At 36.7% G+C, this 19607-nt stretch overlaps 1 protein-coding gene across 1 annotated transcript in view; it reads right to left on the minus strand.

The window, feature by feature from the left end:
- LOC121728393 (origin recognition complex subunit 6) overlaps positions 1–13513 on the minus strand; it is a 30543-nt gene extending 17030 nt beyond the window's left edge. Inside the window, exons 1-3 of the mRNA XM_042116568.1 lie at positions 13362–13513; positions 13150–13276; positions 3797–3985 (exon numbers count right to left, since the gene is read on the minus strand). Of these exons, the coding sequence (XP_041972502.1) occupies positions 3797–3985; positions 13150–13276; positions 13362–13441 (396 nt within the window). The 5' untranslated portion in view covers positions 13442–13513. The remainder of the gene's footprint in view (positions 1–3796; positions 3986–13149; positions 13277–13361) is intronic.
- Positions 13514–19607: the final 6094 nt, after the last annotated feature.

Below are 19607 nucleotides of genomic sequence, written 5' to 3' on the forward strand. Positions count from 1 at the left end.
TAGTGTCTTCTTTTATAATCTTTCTGTTTTGGCCAGGTACAAACGATAAATGTTACAAAATTTAACTCCGAGTTTCATAGTAAGATATGGGAAAATTCGTCAAGACCGATCGAATCTCTGACGTTGTTACTATATGAAAAATCGTTTGAATCTCAAAAAATGTTGTGTGAGTATAAAGTGAATAGTATCTTCTTTAATAATCTTTCTGTTTTGGCGAGATACAAACGATAAATGTTACAAAATTTAACTCCGAGTTTTAAGTGTTTTCGGCGAGTTATATTCTTATACCTTGGTGAAAATTGTTTGTGCCTAATTATTGTGGATTAATTTAAAAAAAATAACTTATTTTACTCATTTGTACTGCTTTATATACTTTCTTTCCTTCTACTCCATACAAAGCCTTATTTTTAAGGAAAAAATTTTTTTTTTTGTTTTTTTTTTCGTAAAATAAAAAAAAAAAACTTTAAAAACGGGTACAATCCGGTACAAACGATGCTCTTCCAGATGACATCATTGAAATTCCGGAATCTTTATGTCGGTTGCTAAGCAAATTTTACCACCCCCCCTTTTCTACCCTATTGAACACAACAGTACAAACGATTTTAATTGCGGTACAATCGGGTACACTCCGGGTACAATCTAATGACATATATAAAAATCATTTACCTTGAACTCGGTTGCTAACTTCACATAGGTCATACGACTGGCAGTGATGAATTTTCCCATGGAAAGAGTCCGTGTTTCTAATGATAACTGGCCACAATGTTTAAAGGATGTTATTGTAGCCAATAAAGACCAATTTGAAAAAACTTTAAATATTTTAAATTGTTTAATGTTTATGTATTAAACTAATACACTGTAAAAGTAATAAAATTTATTTGCAATAGAAAAAAAAATATTTTTCTTTGTATTAGTATTTATGGCAAGACCAGGTATATTTGTTGCCGCTATAACAAATACTGAAAACAAAATAAAATTAATATTTAAGGGGGGCTCTCATACAACAAACGTGTTTCTTTTCGGCCTTTTTCGCTCTATATCAATAATGGCAAGAGGTAGGCTCTTGAATTTTTCATACATTCTTTTGTTATATGTGTACTTTAATATTTAATAATATTATTAAAATAAAATAAAAATTTAAGGAGGGCTCCCATACAAAAAACACAATTTTTAGCCTATTTTTGCTCTGTATCGGTACGGAACCCTTCGTGCGCGAGTCCGACTCGCACTTGGCCGACTTTTTTTATAAAATAAGGGGGCAAACGAACAAACGGGTCACCTGATTTAAAGCACCTACCGTCGCCCATGGACACTCGCAACATCAGAAGAGCTGCAGACGCGTTGCTGGCCTAAATACCGAGACTGCATCGAAATAATAGAAGCAGCAAAAGTTTTGGATTGAACTGACCACAGAAAATGGATCTAGTTAGAACCGCCATGTCGCTCCAATTTGTATGAACACGAGCGTGTCACTTTTTTCATACCTACTGTGACTTCACAAGAGCGCTTTAGTGATGGAAATACCCGTACGCGCGGAATCGATTCGAAGGCATCGCCGCGCCCCGTCTCTTTTGCCACTTTAATAGGTATATCGATTTTTTAATCGATTATTATTCGAGTTAATATACAGAGGAATGATAAATCTAATGATACGTGCTTGCCAGGACAGCTAGTAATATATTATATTGTTCTAAACTAAATCACTAAACGGAACATAAATACATCAACACCAAAACAACATTTTTTACAATTTTTGTCTGTATGTCTGTCTGTTTGTTCCGGCTAATCTCTGAAATGGCTGGAGCGATTTTGACGGGACTTTTTTTGGCACATAGCTGATGTAGTAAGGCATAACTTAGGCTACTTTTTAACCGACTTCCGAAAAGGAGGAGGACATATTTCCCTTTGTATATATTGGTTCGCGGACAACTCCGTCATTTGTAGACCGATTTCCAAAATTATTTTGTTGTTGTATGAGATGTAGCCCGAATTTAGTAACATGATCACAAAAGTGATGATCTGATGATGCAATCCATAAGAAATCGACAGGACTCCTTTTAATTTATATGGAAACGTATTATAGTGATTTTACGTTTTTCTGAAGGATTTTAAGCTTAAACTACCAAAAAATAAGAATTTGCGCTCTTGAATCCTTATAGATAAATGTTCGGCAATTTTGGCGTTGTTTCAGCAACTAAAAGCATATTATTATGTCAATGTGTCAATAATACTAATCATCATCATCACTATAATTATGCCATTAATCTGATGATTAATGGCACGTTATTATCAAAAATCTTGCCTTTGATTATATTATTGTTCCACCGTTTGTTGACTGATTTTTAGGGTTCCGTAGCCAAATGGCAAAAAACGGAACCCTTATAGATTCGTCATGTCTGTCTGTCTGTCTGTCTGTCCGTATGTCACAGCCACTTTTCTCCGAATCTATAAGAGCTATACTATTGAAACTTGGTAAAAAAATGCAAAAATTATTAAAAATTTTAGGGGTCCCCATTGGTACAACTGAAAAAAAAACTTTTTTTTCATCTAATCTATGCGTGTGGGGTGTCTATGGATAGGTCTTAAGAAATCATAATATTGTGGTTTTTAATATCATTTTTTTCTAACCTGAATAGTTTGCGAGGGACTATTCCAAAGTGGTAAAATGTGTGCCCTCCCTCTGACGTCTAAAGTAGGGACATGATAATTCTAAAAAAAATATATGATGTACATTTCTATAAAAACTACCAACGAAAATTGGTTTGAACGAGATCTAGCAGGTAGTTTTTTATACGTCAATATAAATGGTAAATGGTAAACCTGAACTTTTCTTTCATTAAATCAACTGAAATATAAAAATAAATAAAAAACCTTTTAATTTCATAGAAATAAACCTTATAGCTGCTGCGAAACCCTTCATGGGCGACTCCAGCTCGCACTTGGCCGGTTTTTACTATTTCGGTAAGGAAGGGGAAAATGTGTCTCTTTTTAAAAGCTTTTATTTAACTTGCTCTGCATGTATGTAAGTATGTATGTTACTGTGGAATTTTGGTACTCAATTTTAAGGTAGATATTTCATTTTCTTTTTTTATTGCATTTTTCTGACGCGGACGAAGTCGCGGGCAACATCTAGTGTTACATAAAATATAATTATCGAGTTACAAAATATCCCAAAGCGAACATTATCATTCCTCTGTTTCATGTCTGTTTCGAAAATCGATTAATTAGAATCGAGAATATGTACAACACTATTTGCTTCATTTGACAGAAAAATGAGAATATTGACTGCACCTCGAAACTAAGCGATGAGTGAAAGTATCGATTGTTTTATTTCCATTGCGCGTTCAATAGCGGACAAACAGAACGGGCTCTATAGCTAAAGCGGCAATGTATTATGAATCATGCGGTACACACGCAGTTACGTAGATTTCATGGTAAAAACTACAACCACCCACGATTAACATTAAATAATTGATTTTAAAATAAAGGACACATGATTTAATAATAAAATTACTGACCAATGAAAAGAAACGTATCCACATTTAGACCAACGTTTCTAGTCGAATTTCCACAGCCCAATACGGAACAATTAGACATTTTTAGAATTACGATTGACGTCCGATTCCGATAACGGTGGAGCGCAGACTAAAGAACATACTTTCGAAATTTTGACATTGTACAACGTTTGGGAACGCGATGGCACGCGAAGTACATACATAATTATGGTAGTTCTAACTATATCCATTTCTGTGGAACTGACAGAATTGAGGCTCTCGTAGCCACGAGCGTCACTTACAGTAACTGAGACCTTCTGGTACTCGTCCAACATAACCTGAGCCAGACTGTGAGCACCGCCGCATTGAAGAGCGTCGCACAAAGCCGATACCGATATCTGCTCGTTATTCATTTCTAGACGATTTTCTACAACTTTTTTTATATTACAGTAACTTGGTGCTTTCAAGCCGGAATATCTTGCTGCCAATTTCTGAAAAAAAAAAAACACCTTTATCACCTGACTGATCGTTTCGTACTGCAGAAGATATTATGTGGAAAAGCAATAAAAGCTCAAATGCTCGGCGGCTCGGATGACCGACTTTGGACCGACTGCGAAGGGTTTGGTAAGTCTCGACAACAGGAAGATGCATAAATGAAGAAAGGAGTGGATGAAGTTATAGATAACTAACATTTTATGACAATAACTCATAATGGCAATAACTTTTTTTTTTACTAACAATTTGAACAAAACTAGTAACCCTACTTTGTGGCCAATGACCATAATAGGCCTGGAGATACTGACACAAAATTCTTGGTCATTTGTACCAGTATGGCGGTTTTACACGGGTATAATTACGTAAAGGTAAAAATGATGGTCATAGCGCTCGCACTGGCAGCCCAAACGCGTGGGCGTTAATCGAACGTGTCGGATAAATAACGAGTGTCGAACGATTTGTTACACAATAATGCTTGTATTTTAAATGAAAAAAAATAAGAAGGCGAAAGCATAATGCCATACTTGTCGGGTGCGGCTTACAGCCCGCCATACCGACGCGAAAACGTTAATTTTAATTTAAAAAAAAATTGAACCATTTGTACCAGGCTAATTTTTGCATAGCTAATCATCGTCGAGTAGCCATTCACGAAAATCACCTTGCCATACTTGTCCGACAGGTCCTAATGGCCGCCATACCACAGCAAAGCATTTAAATTAAGTTGCTTCTTTCAGTAAATGTTTTTTTCGTCAAACGATTTGTACCACCCTGGAACTTTTTTTAACAGTTCCCTGTATGATCATAAATAGGAGCCTGATAATGCCATACCTGTTGGTAGGTAGCGCGTGGTCAGGTAGCAATATGAACAATATTATTTCAAAATTCAACGTGTCAAATAAATAAGTTTTTCAAGTATGGCAGCAATTTTTTCCCCTACTAGAATTATGGGAAAAATAATAACGGTCATATTTTGTCAAATACTTTCCAAAAATTTAAATGCCATAGGGACCGTGCAGAGCGATGACACTGCCACTAGTGACGAGTAGCCGAAACTTTTACGAAAATTTTATTGTCAAGCTTTAAGCGCATCACAGACGGTGAAGATAATATAAAATATATAAAGCAACTTCGCTATTATCAGGATAAGTCTTCATCGTAAAGTGCTGTTTCAAGACAGTGGCGTGGGAAGACGGGCGAGGAGAGAATAGTACGAAATAGTACCACCTCATAATCTCTCTATTATAATCCTTATTGAGTTTCCATCATTCATCAAACACTTTCATAATGAAACTTCACAGTAACACTTTACTCTTTCACTAAATACTTCACAATAATTATCACTTCGCAACACTTTAATTACTTCACTTAGCACAGATAGCACTTCTAGACGAAACTAGGGACACTTCCAGAACGTGTTGGCTAGTTAGAAGCCTAAACGAGACTGATCTCACTTTCTGGCGACTGTACAGGAGGGGACGTTTCCCTCTCCATCTCTCCCACTCTGACACGCCGCGACTCTGTCAAAGCGCGCTACTAGTTTCATAAAGATGGCGCACTTAAGTTCCGTTTTCGTTTTTGACCGGATGCAACATATATATTATCTTAGAGCATATTTTAGAATATCGCTCACCATAGAAATCCTATGAACCATCACACACGACGAAGTAAATTTAAATTTTATATTTTGTATCTTAAGATACCGAGCGATATGGAAATATTTTATCTTAAGATACGAAATATATTATTTTATCTTAAGATGCGAAATATATGAATACAGGATGTTTTTGTGTCGGGCAGCGCGGCGGGCTCATCGGTGATTGGACGAGTGGGATGCTCCTGAGTCCTGATAGACTATATAGACTATACTACCTACTGATAGACGCTCTTCAGTGGAAATGCTTTGTCGCATGTTTGTATTTTGCTTTTTAGGGCTCCGTAGCCAAATGGCAAAAAACGGAACCCTTATAGATTCGTCATGTCTGTCTGTCTGTCTGTCTGTCTGTCCGTCCGTATGTCACAGCCACTTTTCTCCGAAACTATAAGAGCTATACTTTTGAAACTTGTTAAGTAGATGTAATCTGTGAACCGCCTTAAGATTTTGATACAAACATGGAAAAATTATAAAAAAATTTAAGGGGTCCCCATAGGTCCAACTGAAACAAAAAAAAATTCATCTAACCTATGCGTGTGGGGTATCTATGGATAGGTCTCTAAAAATCATATTGAGGTTTCCAGTATATTTTTTTTCTAACCTGAATAGTTTCCGAGAGAGACTCTTCCAAAGTGGTAAAATGTATACGTGGGAGAGCCATGCTTCGGCACGAATGGGCCGGCTCGACCGGATAAATACCACGTTCTCACAGAAAACCGGCGTGAAACAGCGCTTGCGCTGTGTTTCGCCGAGTGAGTGAGTTTACCGGAGGCCCAATCCCCTAACCCCTACCCTATTCCCTTCCCTACCCTCAACTATTCCCTTCCCTTCCCTTGCCTACCCTCCCCTATTGCCCTATTTCCTCTTAAAAGGTCGGCAACGCACTTGCAGCTCTTCTGATGCTGCGAGTGTCCATGGACGACGGAAGTTGCTTTCCATCAGGTGACCCGTTTGCTCGTTTGCCCCCTTATTTCATTTTAAAAAAATGTGTCCCCCCCCCCTAACTTCTAAAGTAGGGGCATGATAATTCTAAACAAAATATAGATAGATAGATAGAGATAGATAACTCTTTATTGGTACTATAACTAGTTCGACTAACTTAACATGTTTACAGTAAAATGTGGGCAAGGGCGGCCTTATCGCTTTAAGCGATCTCTTCCAGGCAACCCTGCGGCTATGGAGATATTACATAATTATAAGCAGGGTAATACAGGGTAAATTCGACAACAGTTAAACTTAATATCTAATATATTTACATGCTACAGATTATTTAGTGAGCGACTCTATTCAAAAGATGGTTATGCAGCTTTGTTATGAAAATAGCTAGTGAACTTGACTCTCGAATGTCACATGGTAAATCGTTCCACAAGTGTGCAGCTCTCACAATGAAAGAACCCCTGAAATAGTCACTTTTAGTGAAGGGCACATGGAGTTTCTTACTATAGCCAGAACGCAGTGAACGACTTTGATCATCGTCCCGAAATTGGAAGCACTCTTTCAAATAGGGAGGACAGCGAGGATCGCACATAACATTGTACAGCAATCCGAGGACATGCTCATCCCGACGGAGTCTGATGGGCAGCCAACCAAGTCGTTTACGATATTCTGAGACGTGATCGAACTTGCGCAGTCCATACACGTACCTAATACAAGCATTTTGTAGTCTCTCCAACTTATTGAGATATTCCTCATTAAGATCGGTCATGCAGATATCAGCATAGTCTAAAATAGGTAGGAGTAAAGACTGCGCAAGCTCGACTTTAGTTTTTACAGGAAGTAGGTTCTTCCAGCGCCTGAGCGATCCCAATGCAGCAAAAATCTTACGACTGGTTTCAGTAATGTGGTGAGACCACTTAAATGTAGAATCAAAATGGACTCCAAGATTTTAACCACATTACTGAAAGGCAAAGTGATATTGTCAAATTTTACACTCAGCAAAAGATCGTAGTTCAGCCGGTTAATTTGTTTAGCCCACCAATAACTATGATTTGCGACTTTTCAGGATTGACCTTCAAGCCATGGCATTGACTCCATTGAAGGATAGTCGCAAAATCTTTATTAATTGCCAGAATTGCGTCATCAATGTCATTAGCAGAGGCATGAGTGTAGATCTGAAGATCATCCGCATAAAGATGGAACAAACAGGATAAGAGCGGGGTAAGGAAGTTAATGAAAATGGAAAAGAGGAGAGGGGACAAAACACCACCCTGTGGCACACCGGCAGATATATTACAGAACTTAGATGTGCGATCATTGGCCCTAATGCATTGTTGCCTCCCAAAAAGATAGTCCCGAAACCATTTAAGCACAGGATCTGAGATGTGTAGCGTTCCCAGCATAGCAATCAGGATATCATAATCTACGGTGTTGAATGCATTGCTAAAATCTAATAAGGCTAACACTGTAAGTTGTTGACAGGACATAGCCAGGCGCACATCATCAGCAACTTTGGTTAAGGCTGTGACAGTACTATGGCCGGGGCGAAAACCTGATTGGTAATGACTAAGAAAATTGTTGGTGTTAATGAATGAACTAAGTTGATGGTATACAATGCGTTCAAGGACTTTAGATAGGAATGGGAGAATGGAGATAGGTCGGAAGTGAGAGGGCAGTGTAGGACATTTGACTTTGGGTAAAGGGATAACCGCAGCTTTACGCCAACAGCTGGGAAAGGTACCGGAATTAAGGGAAAAATTGAAGATATGACAAATGACAGGAAGAACCACTGGTGAGCTTAGAGTAATCATTCTACGATTAATGCCATCAACACCCTCGGCATTGGACTTAATAGCCGCAATTGTTTTCTCTACTTCCTGCACAGAGATGGATCTGAAGGTAAAAGGAGATATTGAGGAATCGGAAGAAGTAGACTGCAAAAGATCTTGTAAAGTCTGTTTTTTGATAGAGGCTGGGATGTTATATGTTGTGGTGAGGTGTTGGTTGAGGGCGTCAAGGTCAAAATTAGGAGAAACGGCGGTCTTCGTTTTGCCAATACCTAGTCTGTTAAGAAATGACCACACCTTAGCCGGTTCGCCATTACTAACAGACGAATGAATGTGGCGACGCTGTGCGTCCCTACACATTCTACTGCATTTGTTACGGAGCTCCTTATATTTTTCGCGGTTTAAGTCAGACGGATTTTTTCTAAATCTAACTTTTGCTGCATTTCTTTTGTTCATAATAGCCCTAATATCATCAGTGAGCCACGGCGCCGGTAGGTGCTTTAATTTAATGGGTCGAAGAGGAGCATGACGATCGAATACTTGTACAATGAATGTGTTGAACGCTTCCATCTTCTCATCCACAGTCGGAGCACGGTAGACTGCATCCCAATTAATAGAACAGAGTTCATCTTTTAACAGTTCCGTATCTATTGTGTTAAAATTACGCTGCATTACGATACGTGGTTTAGGTTTGGGACATCGAATTTTGTAAGAGAGGAAAACTAGGTCGTGATAGGAAAACGCTTCGGCATTGAATTGCCCGTGTGCGGTAACGTGATCAGGAGAGGAAACAATTATAAGGTCTAAAAGGGAAGGTGCGCAATTTGGGAAATAATGAGTTGGATCAAGGGGAAGGATATTAAGATTGAGAGAATTTATTTTGGTGCGAAGTTTGTTTGCACGCGATGAGTGTAAATAATCATTGTTTATTAAACAAGTATTATAATCGCCCATGATTATTGTGTGGTCTACGGTGGTGGCATATTTTTCTAATAATACTTCAAAATCATGAAAGTAATCTATGTGTATCGAAGGACTGTAGAACACACCTAGCAGTAACTTTGAAGAACCAAATAAAATTTCAACTAGTAGGTGTTCTAAAGATTCAGAATAATCTGAAGGAGATTTACTAAGGATGTTATAGGGTAGGTGACTCCTAAGATATATTGCCACACCACCACCTCCCTTTCCAGTTCTGTCATTTCGGATCAGGACAAAGCCAGGTAAGGAGTAGGAAGTTGAAGGAAGACAGGGCTTAAGGAAGGATTCAGATATATGATGTACATTACTATAAAAACTACCAACGAAAATTAGTTTGAACGAGATCTAGCCAGTAGTTTTTTTTATACGTCATAAATGGTAAACCTTAAATTAACTTTCATTAAATCAATTGAAATATAAAAATAAATCAAAAACCTTTTTATACGTTTTTTTTTTTATGAAATAAGGGGGCAAACTAGCAAACGGGTCACCTGATGGAAAGCAACTTCCGTCACCCATGGACACTCGCAGCATCAGAAGAGCTGCAGGTGCGTTGCCGGCCTTTTAAGAGGGAATGGGGTAATAGAGGAGGGTAGGAATGGGAAGGGAATAGGGGAGGGTATTGGGCCTCCGGTAAACTCACTCACTCGGCGAAACACAGCGCAAGCGCTGTTTCACGCCGGTTTTCTGTGAGAACGTGGTATTCTTCCGGTCGAGCCGGCCCATTCGTGCCGAAGCATGGCTCTCACGTATAAAATAAACCTTATCGCACTTGGCCGGTTTTTTTTATATCTTCCCTAATCAAATCATGAATCGTAATGAATGTTTCTCTTGAATTTCTAAAATACTCTTGAAACTTCTTCGTTGACAGATCTTGATAAAGGTTAAATTCGCCGCAGGTTTTCCCTTTTTTATGTGAGGCTCTATCCTAATGTTTCCCCTTTTGGAATGTGCTACTGCAATCTGCATTTCACATTCTATAATTATCAGAATCATCGTCTGAGGAGCTGTCTAACAATCAAGAAGTAAGGCAGTATCACTCATAGCCAATCACCCTGTATATAGGAACTCTAACAAGGAATACGTGTGGCACCAACGGAGACTCGTAAGGAAATGAACAGATTTTTAATAATATCGTATCTTAGCCGTGTGTGATAGCTTAAGATACTATAATATTTTATATTTGGGCATCTTAAGATAAAATATTATATTATCTTCACCGTCTGTGATGCGCTTTAGTCAAGCTACGGAAGATTAAAGAATTTCTTGAGAAATTTGAGTACTTTCAAGTATTTCAATGCATTGTTGTATTCCCGGATGTTCTAATACATATAAGAAAAATAAAGGCAAATCGAACGATGAAAATTTTACTCTACTATCTTCTTGCCAAAAGTATTCTCATGCCATGGCTTGTTGAAAGCGAAAGAAATGGATAAAAGCCGGTAAAAGCATACGTAATTATTTGAAAAGTTCCATGAATGTTATGTGTAGACTCGTAAAAACACTGAATTTTGTAGATTATAGGTCGTAAATTCATTTTTGATGAACACATATATAATCGTTGCTTCTTTCAGTAAACATCCAAAGTCCAAACTGGCTTCCATCTAACTTTTACATACATAAGCACCGCTCATTTAATTGGCCAAGATTGGAAAATCCTATACCCGCGACATATAATATACTTACCTACTTACCTACCTACAATTTTTCCTGGAGAAGAAAATCAAAAAAACTCTAAAAAAAATTAAAGATTTCAAAGACATCAACTAGAATGCAGCAAGTTGCATCAAAAGTAAGGGTAATTTGGAGAAGTCCTGCCAGGAATTCAACACTGAGGCACAGAATATAATATAATGGTACTCCGTAATAGTGTTGAACTTGAACCATCTTGTCAAAGTGTTGGTTCTCAAAAGGATGATTCTTCAAGTAGGAAAAATATTAATAGTGCAGTCTTTGTGTGTTATTTAAAGAATACGTAAATGGTGTTTGCACTGATGAGGTCCAGACTGAAATTAGTTAAAAATAGTGACAGACGAAAGTTGTGATCATGGAATCGATCGAATCGCAGAATGTTGATAAAATAAAAGCATTTATTTTAGTGAACTTGTTTTATTTTATTAATCCACAGCCATTTTCTGTAATTATTATAAGTATTTTTTGCATCTTCATTATTTTATTGCAATATATAACAAGCTTTTACTTCCTATGCTACTAATTACTTTTTCAGATATTTTCTTAGTTAACTAGATAAGCTTTATACCTACATTCTTATTCACGCTTTCGATCTTTGTTTACGGGTAGAAACCTATTTTTAATAATTTAAATCATTTTATAGTCTAAAACATAAATAATCACTTATAAACTATCCGGGGTCAAAGAGAATGCGAATCCAAAGTCACTCACAAGTTACTTCTTTTACTCGCACCGTGTCGCTGCTGTCGAATTACAACGCCCTCTATAGTTTCTGCACGGTCCCTATACTGGTACAAATCAATAAAGGTTTGGCAAAAAAAAAAAATTACATTACTCGACGATGATTAGCTATGCAAAAATTAGCCTGGTACAAATGGTTCAATTTTTTTATTAAAATTAACGTATTCGCGTCGGTATGGCGGGCTGTAAGCCGCACCCGACAAGTATGGCATTACGCTTTCGCCTACTTATTTTGTTTTCATTTAAAATACAAGCATTTTTGTGGAACAAATCGTTCGACACTCGTTATTTATCCGACACGTTCGATTAACGCCCACGCGTTTGGGCTGCCAGTGCGAGTGTTATGACCATCATTTTCCTTTTTGCCTTTACGTAATTATACCTGTGTAAAACCGCCATACTGGTACAAATGACCAAGTATTTTGTGTCAGTATCTCCAGGCCTACAAAGTAGGCAGATGGGATATCTGGCTGTGTAAAATTGTAATTTTATTATTTTAAATCATTTTCTAAAAACTTCATTCATACAATACTAGGGGTGTGCCCTGGCTCTGCCTGTAGTATTATTATTATGGATACATTTAGGTGCTCCTTCCACAATCCACATACACATAACACATCCTATGATAAATGTTTTAAACAAGCTTTTTGATTCCTAACATGCTCACTTCCAGAACCTAAATATAAGTTAAAAGTAACACCTTGAAACACAATTATATATAAAACTAGCTGACCCAGCTAACATAGCATAAATTATTTCTAGTATCAATAGGGATTCGAACCCCCGACCCCTGGCTTGAGCTACCAACACGTTCCACTGAGCTACAAATGTCGTCAAAACTTATATAAATTGTGTTTTTGTATAATTACATAAGTTTTTTAAGTCAACTGTTTATTCTTTAAAGTCAATTGTTTGAAGTAAAATTTACTCATTTTGTTGGCTGAAAATGATTAAAAATTGTGTAAAAATTAAAGCTCTAAATAACTTTAGCTGGATTTATATATGTCTGCAAGAATAAGCGGTTTGGCCACTGCACTGTAAGTTCAAAAGCAATTATTGTATCTACATATAGCCAGCTGTACACATTTGACCAACATTGGGCCAGCACATGGGGCCAACGTGCAGAGTATGGAATCTCTACCGCAACTTGCGCTGGCCTAATACATTGGCCTAATGTGTACATCCGGCTTATCGATTTACTTAAATAGTGGTGCAGTCGCGCTGCTATTTACATACAATACCTCGTGATCTTGCAGGGTAGCAGCTAAACCGCTTGTTCGTGCGGACGCATATAAATCGAGCCTATGTCACCTTCCATAATCTTTTGTAGATATATAATATATTATATACTTATAGGATATGACAGACATACCTGATCGATGTGGGTTCCAAGAGTTGTTGCCGCTAAATCCAAGCATATAACGACCTTGCTAGTATCTGTCATGTTGCACCCTGCAGTGGACTTGGCGTTCAATAGTCGCAGGTACTCAGCAGCTTTACTGTAATCAAAACATATCGATTGTTTTAAGGAATACTTAGTTTAAAAATACATTTAAATTATTTATGTATTCAATAAGTACCTACTTCAATACAGGTTCATGATTGCCTAAACTGAATTTCGCGGCTAAAACTTTCATAGTTGACATTGTTTCATTACAAGCCATTGTTGATGAATTAAAACTTTGAGATAATCCCAAATTCACCGTATTATTTTGGTTTGCCGATAAATTACAAGTTTTCTAGTGTTCTTCTTCTTTTTATTTATGGCTCCTTTGTGAATCGCCAATGTCAATTGTCAGAGTGTCAACCAAGGAGCAGGTGGGTGAAACTTTCAAACAAAAAAAAATTGGGTTCCAAATTTAAACGTAGCAACTAAATTAAGTTGGATAATCTGTGCAATTTTTAAGCAAGATCGACTGTGGCCGTGTTCGTCGGCGTAATTTTTTAGTCCAAATCATGTCATGCCATGGCAACGACAACTGTTTACGTCTTGACATTTAACCCATTTAAATAATATTATTACATCGTCGATAATTTCCTCCACTAAATTTTCCAAGTGATCCATATCCATTATAGACCTGGGGCCAGTGACAGATTTTCATGACCAAGTCCCTCCCAACCGAAACTTCGTAAAATGAATAACTAATAAGGGACTTATACCTTATACTATGAATACTAGCGACTGTCAGCTGCGACTCCGTTAGTGGGGTGGACAGTGGCAGCCTCCCAAAAATGAAGAAAAATTTTTTTTTCAGTCATTTCCTCTCATTTGAAAATTTGTCAGAGTATTGTTAAAATACTCTAGTAAACAAATAAAAAAATCAGCTAGCTGTAAGTCAGTGAAAAAGTCGTCAGCTGATAGTTTTAGTAGGTATAGATGTTGCCTTACACCTTTCAAGCAGTGCCGTAAATAGCCTTTTTTGCGCCCTGTGCGAGTGCACCCTTGTTTTTTTTTTAGATACCTAAGTATTATAGGTACCCAGAGCAATTATGCTATGTATAGGCCTGTTTTATTTCATTCAGGGCGATAAAATAAAACATGGTGTTACCTCAGTGTTGACTGTTGGTAGACCAATTATTATAATTATTATATACTAAAATTTTGGGAAAAAACTGATATGGGCAAACAAGCAGGCGAGCCGTACCTGATATCAAGTAGGTCTTTCGCCTGTTATAATATACCACCCACACTGTGCAGCACTAGGAGCGCAGTGGGAACTTATTGGGAGCAAAGCGAAAAAATAATAGTCCTGCCTGGTCTGGCGATTTTTGCGCCCCCCCAGAGTCTACGCCCTGTGCCTAGGCACCGGTGGCACCGCCCTATTTACGGCACTGCTTTTAAGCCAGCTGACAAACTTTCCACTGAAATCATTGAAAATATATATTTTTTTCATATTCAAGGAGTTGACGTATAATCCTCCGTGTTATGGTCAGCTGCAACCACAGTATAGCATTATGACATAATATTGCTATACTGTGGCTGCAACTATGTTTTTCTTTCAAAATACTACTTAAACTATACTCTGATAAATTGCAGCCTCCCACCCATGAAGAAAAAAAATTTCAGTCATTTCCTCTTATGACTGAAATTTTTTTTCTTCATGGGTGGGAGGCTGCCATGCCCCGTGCCCACCCCACCCACGGAGTCGCAGCTGACGGTCGCTAGTATTCATAGTAAAAGTATCTTATGGATTGTACAAAGTTTCGCCCGGGAGGAAATCATTGACCAAAAATCTACCTGGCTCCCGGGCCAATATCCATATTTTCTGTAATAAAATAATCAAACACTATAATAGTGTTAAGTAAATAAATTATTTTAGTCAATTTAGGCTTATGTTAAAATGTTTAGCTTTTATTATTTCAGTCATGTATAAACAATTAATACGTTGTTTACGACTTGACCAGCAACTTGTTATGGCGTTGCCATGACATCTTTTGGACATGCGCAATAAAAGGTTTGTCCAAAAATACGCCGACGAACACGGCCTGTGATTGGTTGATAAAAAAGACGAAGAAGAAGTTTAAAACTCAAAGTTCGATTTTCAGTTAGTGAAAATTATTTTGTAGCAACTCTTTCAAAAATTGTAAATTAGTGGATTAATTATTGAAAAACAAAAGGTAAGCCATTGTAAAATGTAAATATAACCGTAAATTGACAAATTGAAGCAAAACATAACTATGTCATACTATGTTCTAATACAAAGTATGTCATAGTGATTATTTGCATATTTGTATAATAATTTACAACTTAAACTCACGGACGTAAAAAAAATACGGACGGATCGCCATTAAGAAATGAGTGAAGCACCCTTAATAAGCCCAGGCGATCATATGTACACATCTTGCACAAACACTCGCACTGTAATAAGCCGATCGTACCGACATTACGCAATTAGACTGCATCGCGGTGACACGTCTTTGTCATTCATAAATAAAAATAAATATGCCATCTTGTGTTGTAAAATGGTGCAAGAACAATACAACCTTGCACAAAAAACATCAAGGAATAATATTATCATAGGTAAGATAACATATTTTTAAAGTATTTTGATAAAATAATGTAAATATTAATTCAACTTCAACAGGTCAGTAATGTCCATAACAAAGTGGGGAAATTTTCCCCAAACCGGGGAAAATTTTAAATTATTTTTAAATAATCAAATAATTAATTTTATTGTCTTTTATTAGTGTCATGTAAGTATTTAGCATACTATTGACCAGTAATTAGGCAGGAATACAATAATAGGGGTGTAGACAGTAAACGAAATCTAATACAATTTTTTTTTTTTTGAGAGTTTGTATTATAGAATTACCGAAAATGGACATATTTTACTTAATAACTTTATAATATTTTTTATATTTAATAAGTGATTTTTTTTAATTGAAATAAGAGTGTATTTATTTTTTATACATATTTTTAGGTGTAACAAAATACTTATGTACTATCAGAGAAGTTGATTCCTATGCAAATCGGGACATAAGTAGTTTGGTTGCGTTACGTCAAACCCAGCCGACAGATCACAATTAACATTGAATTGACATAAGTATTCGACCAAATAACGTTGGTCTGTCAATTGCATAGGAATCAACTTCCTTGATGGTACATCTGTAAAATAAATATATTTCCTAAAAATAGTCTACACCCCTATTAATTTCTTAATTTACAAAAGTGGATATAATTGTTGTTTGACTACCTTTGTGGCTCAGTGGGTGGGCTGTCGGTAGCTCAAGCGACCCCCGGGGTCGCGGGTTCGAATCCTGCCGACGGAACAAAAAGTTTTCAAAGTTCCTGGGTCATGGGTGTGTATTAAATATGTGTATCATATAATAAAAATCTTAAATATATGTATAGTATAACAGTATTAAATATATTTCCGTTGTCTGGTACCCGTAACACAAGTCCTTCAGGTACTTAGCACGGGGTCAGACTGACGTGGTGTGAAGCGTCCATAGATAAAATTGTTGTCTTAGATTTCCTTCAGTAGTAAGGGAGGGAAGGTGCTATTGGTGTAGTCACCCGAGCGTCATTGAGACCTAGTAGGAATGAAAATATTTAAAGGACCTCTAGACCAGGAATAAATTTAACACCATGTTAGGTGATTTGATTTGACGTTAGCACATGGTAGAACTCTCGATAGCTCTAACAGGCCGTTAACTGATTTAACAAGCCATTATTTATTTAACATTACTTGATTGTTTGATGAAACGGGTTACGGGACTTAAGTATCTTATATCTTTTCGAGGGTTCGAGGGAAGGTTTCGAGGGCGATAAATCTGTCTAGCTAGGAATTATTTTTAGAAATTGTCATTTTATTCGTGTTTTATCGAATACCGAGCAAAGCTCGGTCAAATAGCTAGTAATAATTTTATTATTGTAAATGTTTGTACATAATCATTATTACTAATAATGTTATGTAAATAATATACTTCTCTGTACGTAATATGTGTTTTTTTTCTATCTATAGTGTCATAAAAATAATATTTTCATTATGACATCTTTAACAACCGCTTACATTTCTGAAGCAAAAAAAACATAAAAATATGTTTAAGTATAAAAAATACATTTAACTTGTCTGAGTTTACAAAATTTAAAAAGTAGGGAAATTTATGATTTATATGGCAACCCTCATATCACGCACACGTCCTACACGGGCGGCCATAACTAGGCTTCACTCGTGATTAGAGAAGGTTACGTCCGTACTTTTTTTACGTCCGTGCTTAAACTATAATAATATGAAAAAGAAAGATTATTATTTCATGGAAAATATTATAATGTATCAGTAGGTATGTATGCAGTTAATTTCGAAAATGTTGCAAAATGTGTCTTATTTTATTTTATTTTTCTTTATTGAATACCAACAGCGTATTATAATTTGGAGCTTAACACTAAACATGTAACAATTAGTATGGCCAGTAACAGGTATTACATTGTTTGTCAAATTGTAGTGCTATGTATTTAACATTATAATAAAAACTATTTAATTAAAATTAGAAGACCGTCATCGTTATTATCGACACAATAAGGTCTTGACATGGTTACTATTTATTAAGCTAGTCAACTCCCAGTATTGTGGTTTTAATAAAATGTAAAATATTTTTGTCTTAGCTAATTAATTATATTAATATAATGTATGTGTGTGTGTTTGTGTGCAAGTAAGTGTGTATGTGTGTGTGCATGTGCGGCACACTAGCCCTACGACACGAAGTCTTGGGATCAGTGAAAAATACCACTAGGGTACCGCATGTAATGTTTGTACATACAACATGTTTATGTAAATTCATTCCTCTTTTTTTTTCTTTAATTAAGTATCATTTTTTAATATTTTTATAACTTCACTCTTGAATTTCGTTTTAGTATTGTAAGCAAATATGTCTACAGAATAAAATTTTTTTGTGTATGAGCGACTTATACGTGATATAACAGAGTTCTGTCCATAACTAGTGTTTGATGCAGGTATGTGCAGTAGGGGGGTGTTTCTAGTGCGGAATTTCGGCGTGCGGAAGGTAAGTTGTGACACGAGATCAGGGCAATCTATTTTACTATTAGCGATGTCGTACAGTAATTGTAAGTCAAAAACAGTACGTCTCTGCTCCAGGGGCAAGAGATCAAACTCAGCGCAGCTCTCGGCGTAGGAATCAAATCTTTTACCACAGCGGTAAGTCAGGTAAGTTATAGTTTTTTTCTGAATGCGTTCCAGGCGACTTTTATATATGAGGTAATGAGGGGACCATATCGGACTATTGTACTCCAAAACGCTCCTCACGTATGCGGAATAAACGATTTTGAGTGCTGAGATGCTTAAGAATGACTTACACGTCCGAAAAACAAAGCCCATATTCTTGTAAGCTTTACAAATTACGTTTTCAACATGGTCCGAAAAAGTCACTTTACTGTCCAGATATAAGTACATCGAGGTCCTTAACGATACGTTTTCTTTGAATTAATACACCATTCATGTAATAATTATGGGTTATGGGCTTTGGTTTCCGAGTGAATGTAATACATTCGCATTTAGTAGAATTGACAGTGATATTATTGCGAGTATAATAATTGAACAAGCTGTCAAGGCCTGCTTGGAGCTGTAAACAGTCCTGGATCAAATTAATCTTGCAAAAGATTTTTCTGTCATCCGCATACATGAGATAGTACAAAATATGTTGGAGGCACGAACCAATATCGTACAAATAGGCGTTGTGCAGCAATGGTCCCAGGTGTGAGCCCTGTGGAACTCAAGTGGGCATCTCGATATAGTCTGAGCGATAAGCGGCCATTACGACAGCCTGGGATCGATTCGATAGATAAGATTCCATCCACCGAAGCAAATCCCCGTGGATACCCAGCTCCTGGAGCTTTTTTAGAAGAATGAGGTGGTCTACCCGGTCGAACGCTTTTTCGAAGTCTGTGTAGATAACATCTATTTGTCCACCGCGTTCCATATTTTATTTTTCTTTATTGAATACCAACAGCGTATTATAATTTGGAGCTTAACACTAAACATGTAACAATTAGTATGGCCAGTAACAGGTATTACATTGTTTGTCAAATTGTAGTGCTATGTATTTAACATTATAATAAAAACTATTTAATTAAAATTAGAAGACCGTCATCGTTATTATCGACACAATAAGGTCTTGACATGGTTACTATTTAATAAGCTAGTCAACTCCCAGTATTGTGGTTTTAATAAAATGTAAAATATTTTTGTCTTAGCTAATTAATTATATTAATATAATGTATGTGTGTGTGTGTTTGTGTGCAAGTAAGTGTGTATGTGTGTGTGCATGTGCGGCACACTAGCCCTACGACACGAAGTCTTGGGATCAGTGAAA

The sequence above is a fragment of the Aricia agestis genome, chromosome 1 (assembly GCF_905147365.1).
Source record: "Aricia agestis chromosome 1, ilAriAges1.1, whole genome shotgun sequence".
Lineage (NCBI taxonomy): Eukaryota > Metazoa > Arthropoda > Insecta > Lepidoptera > Lycaenidae > Aricia > Aricia agestis.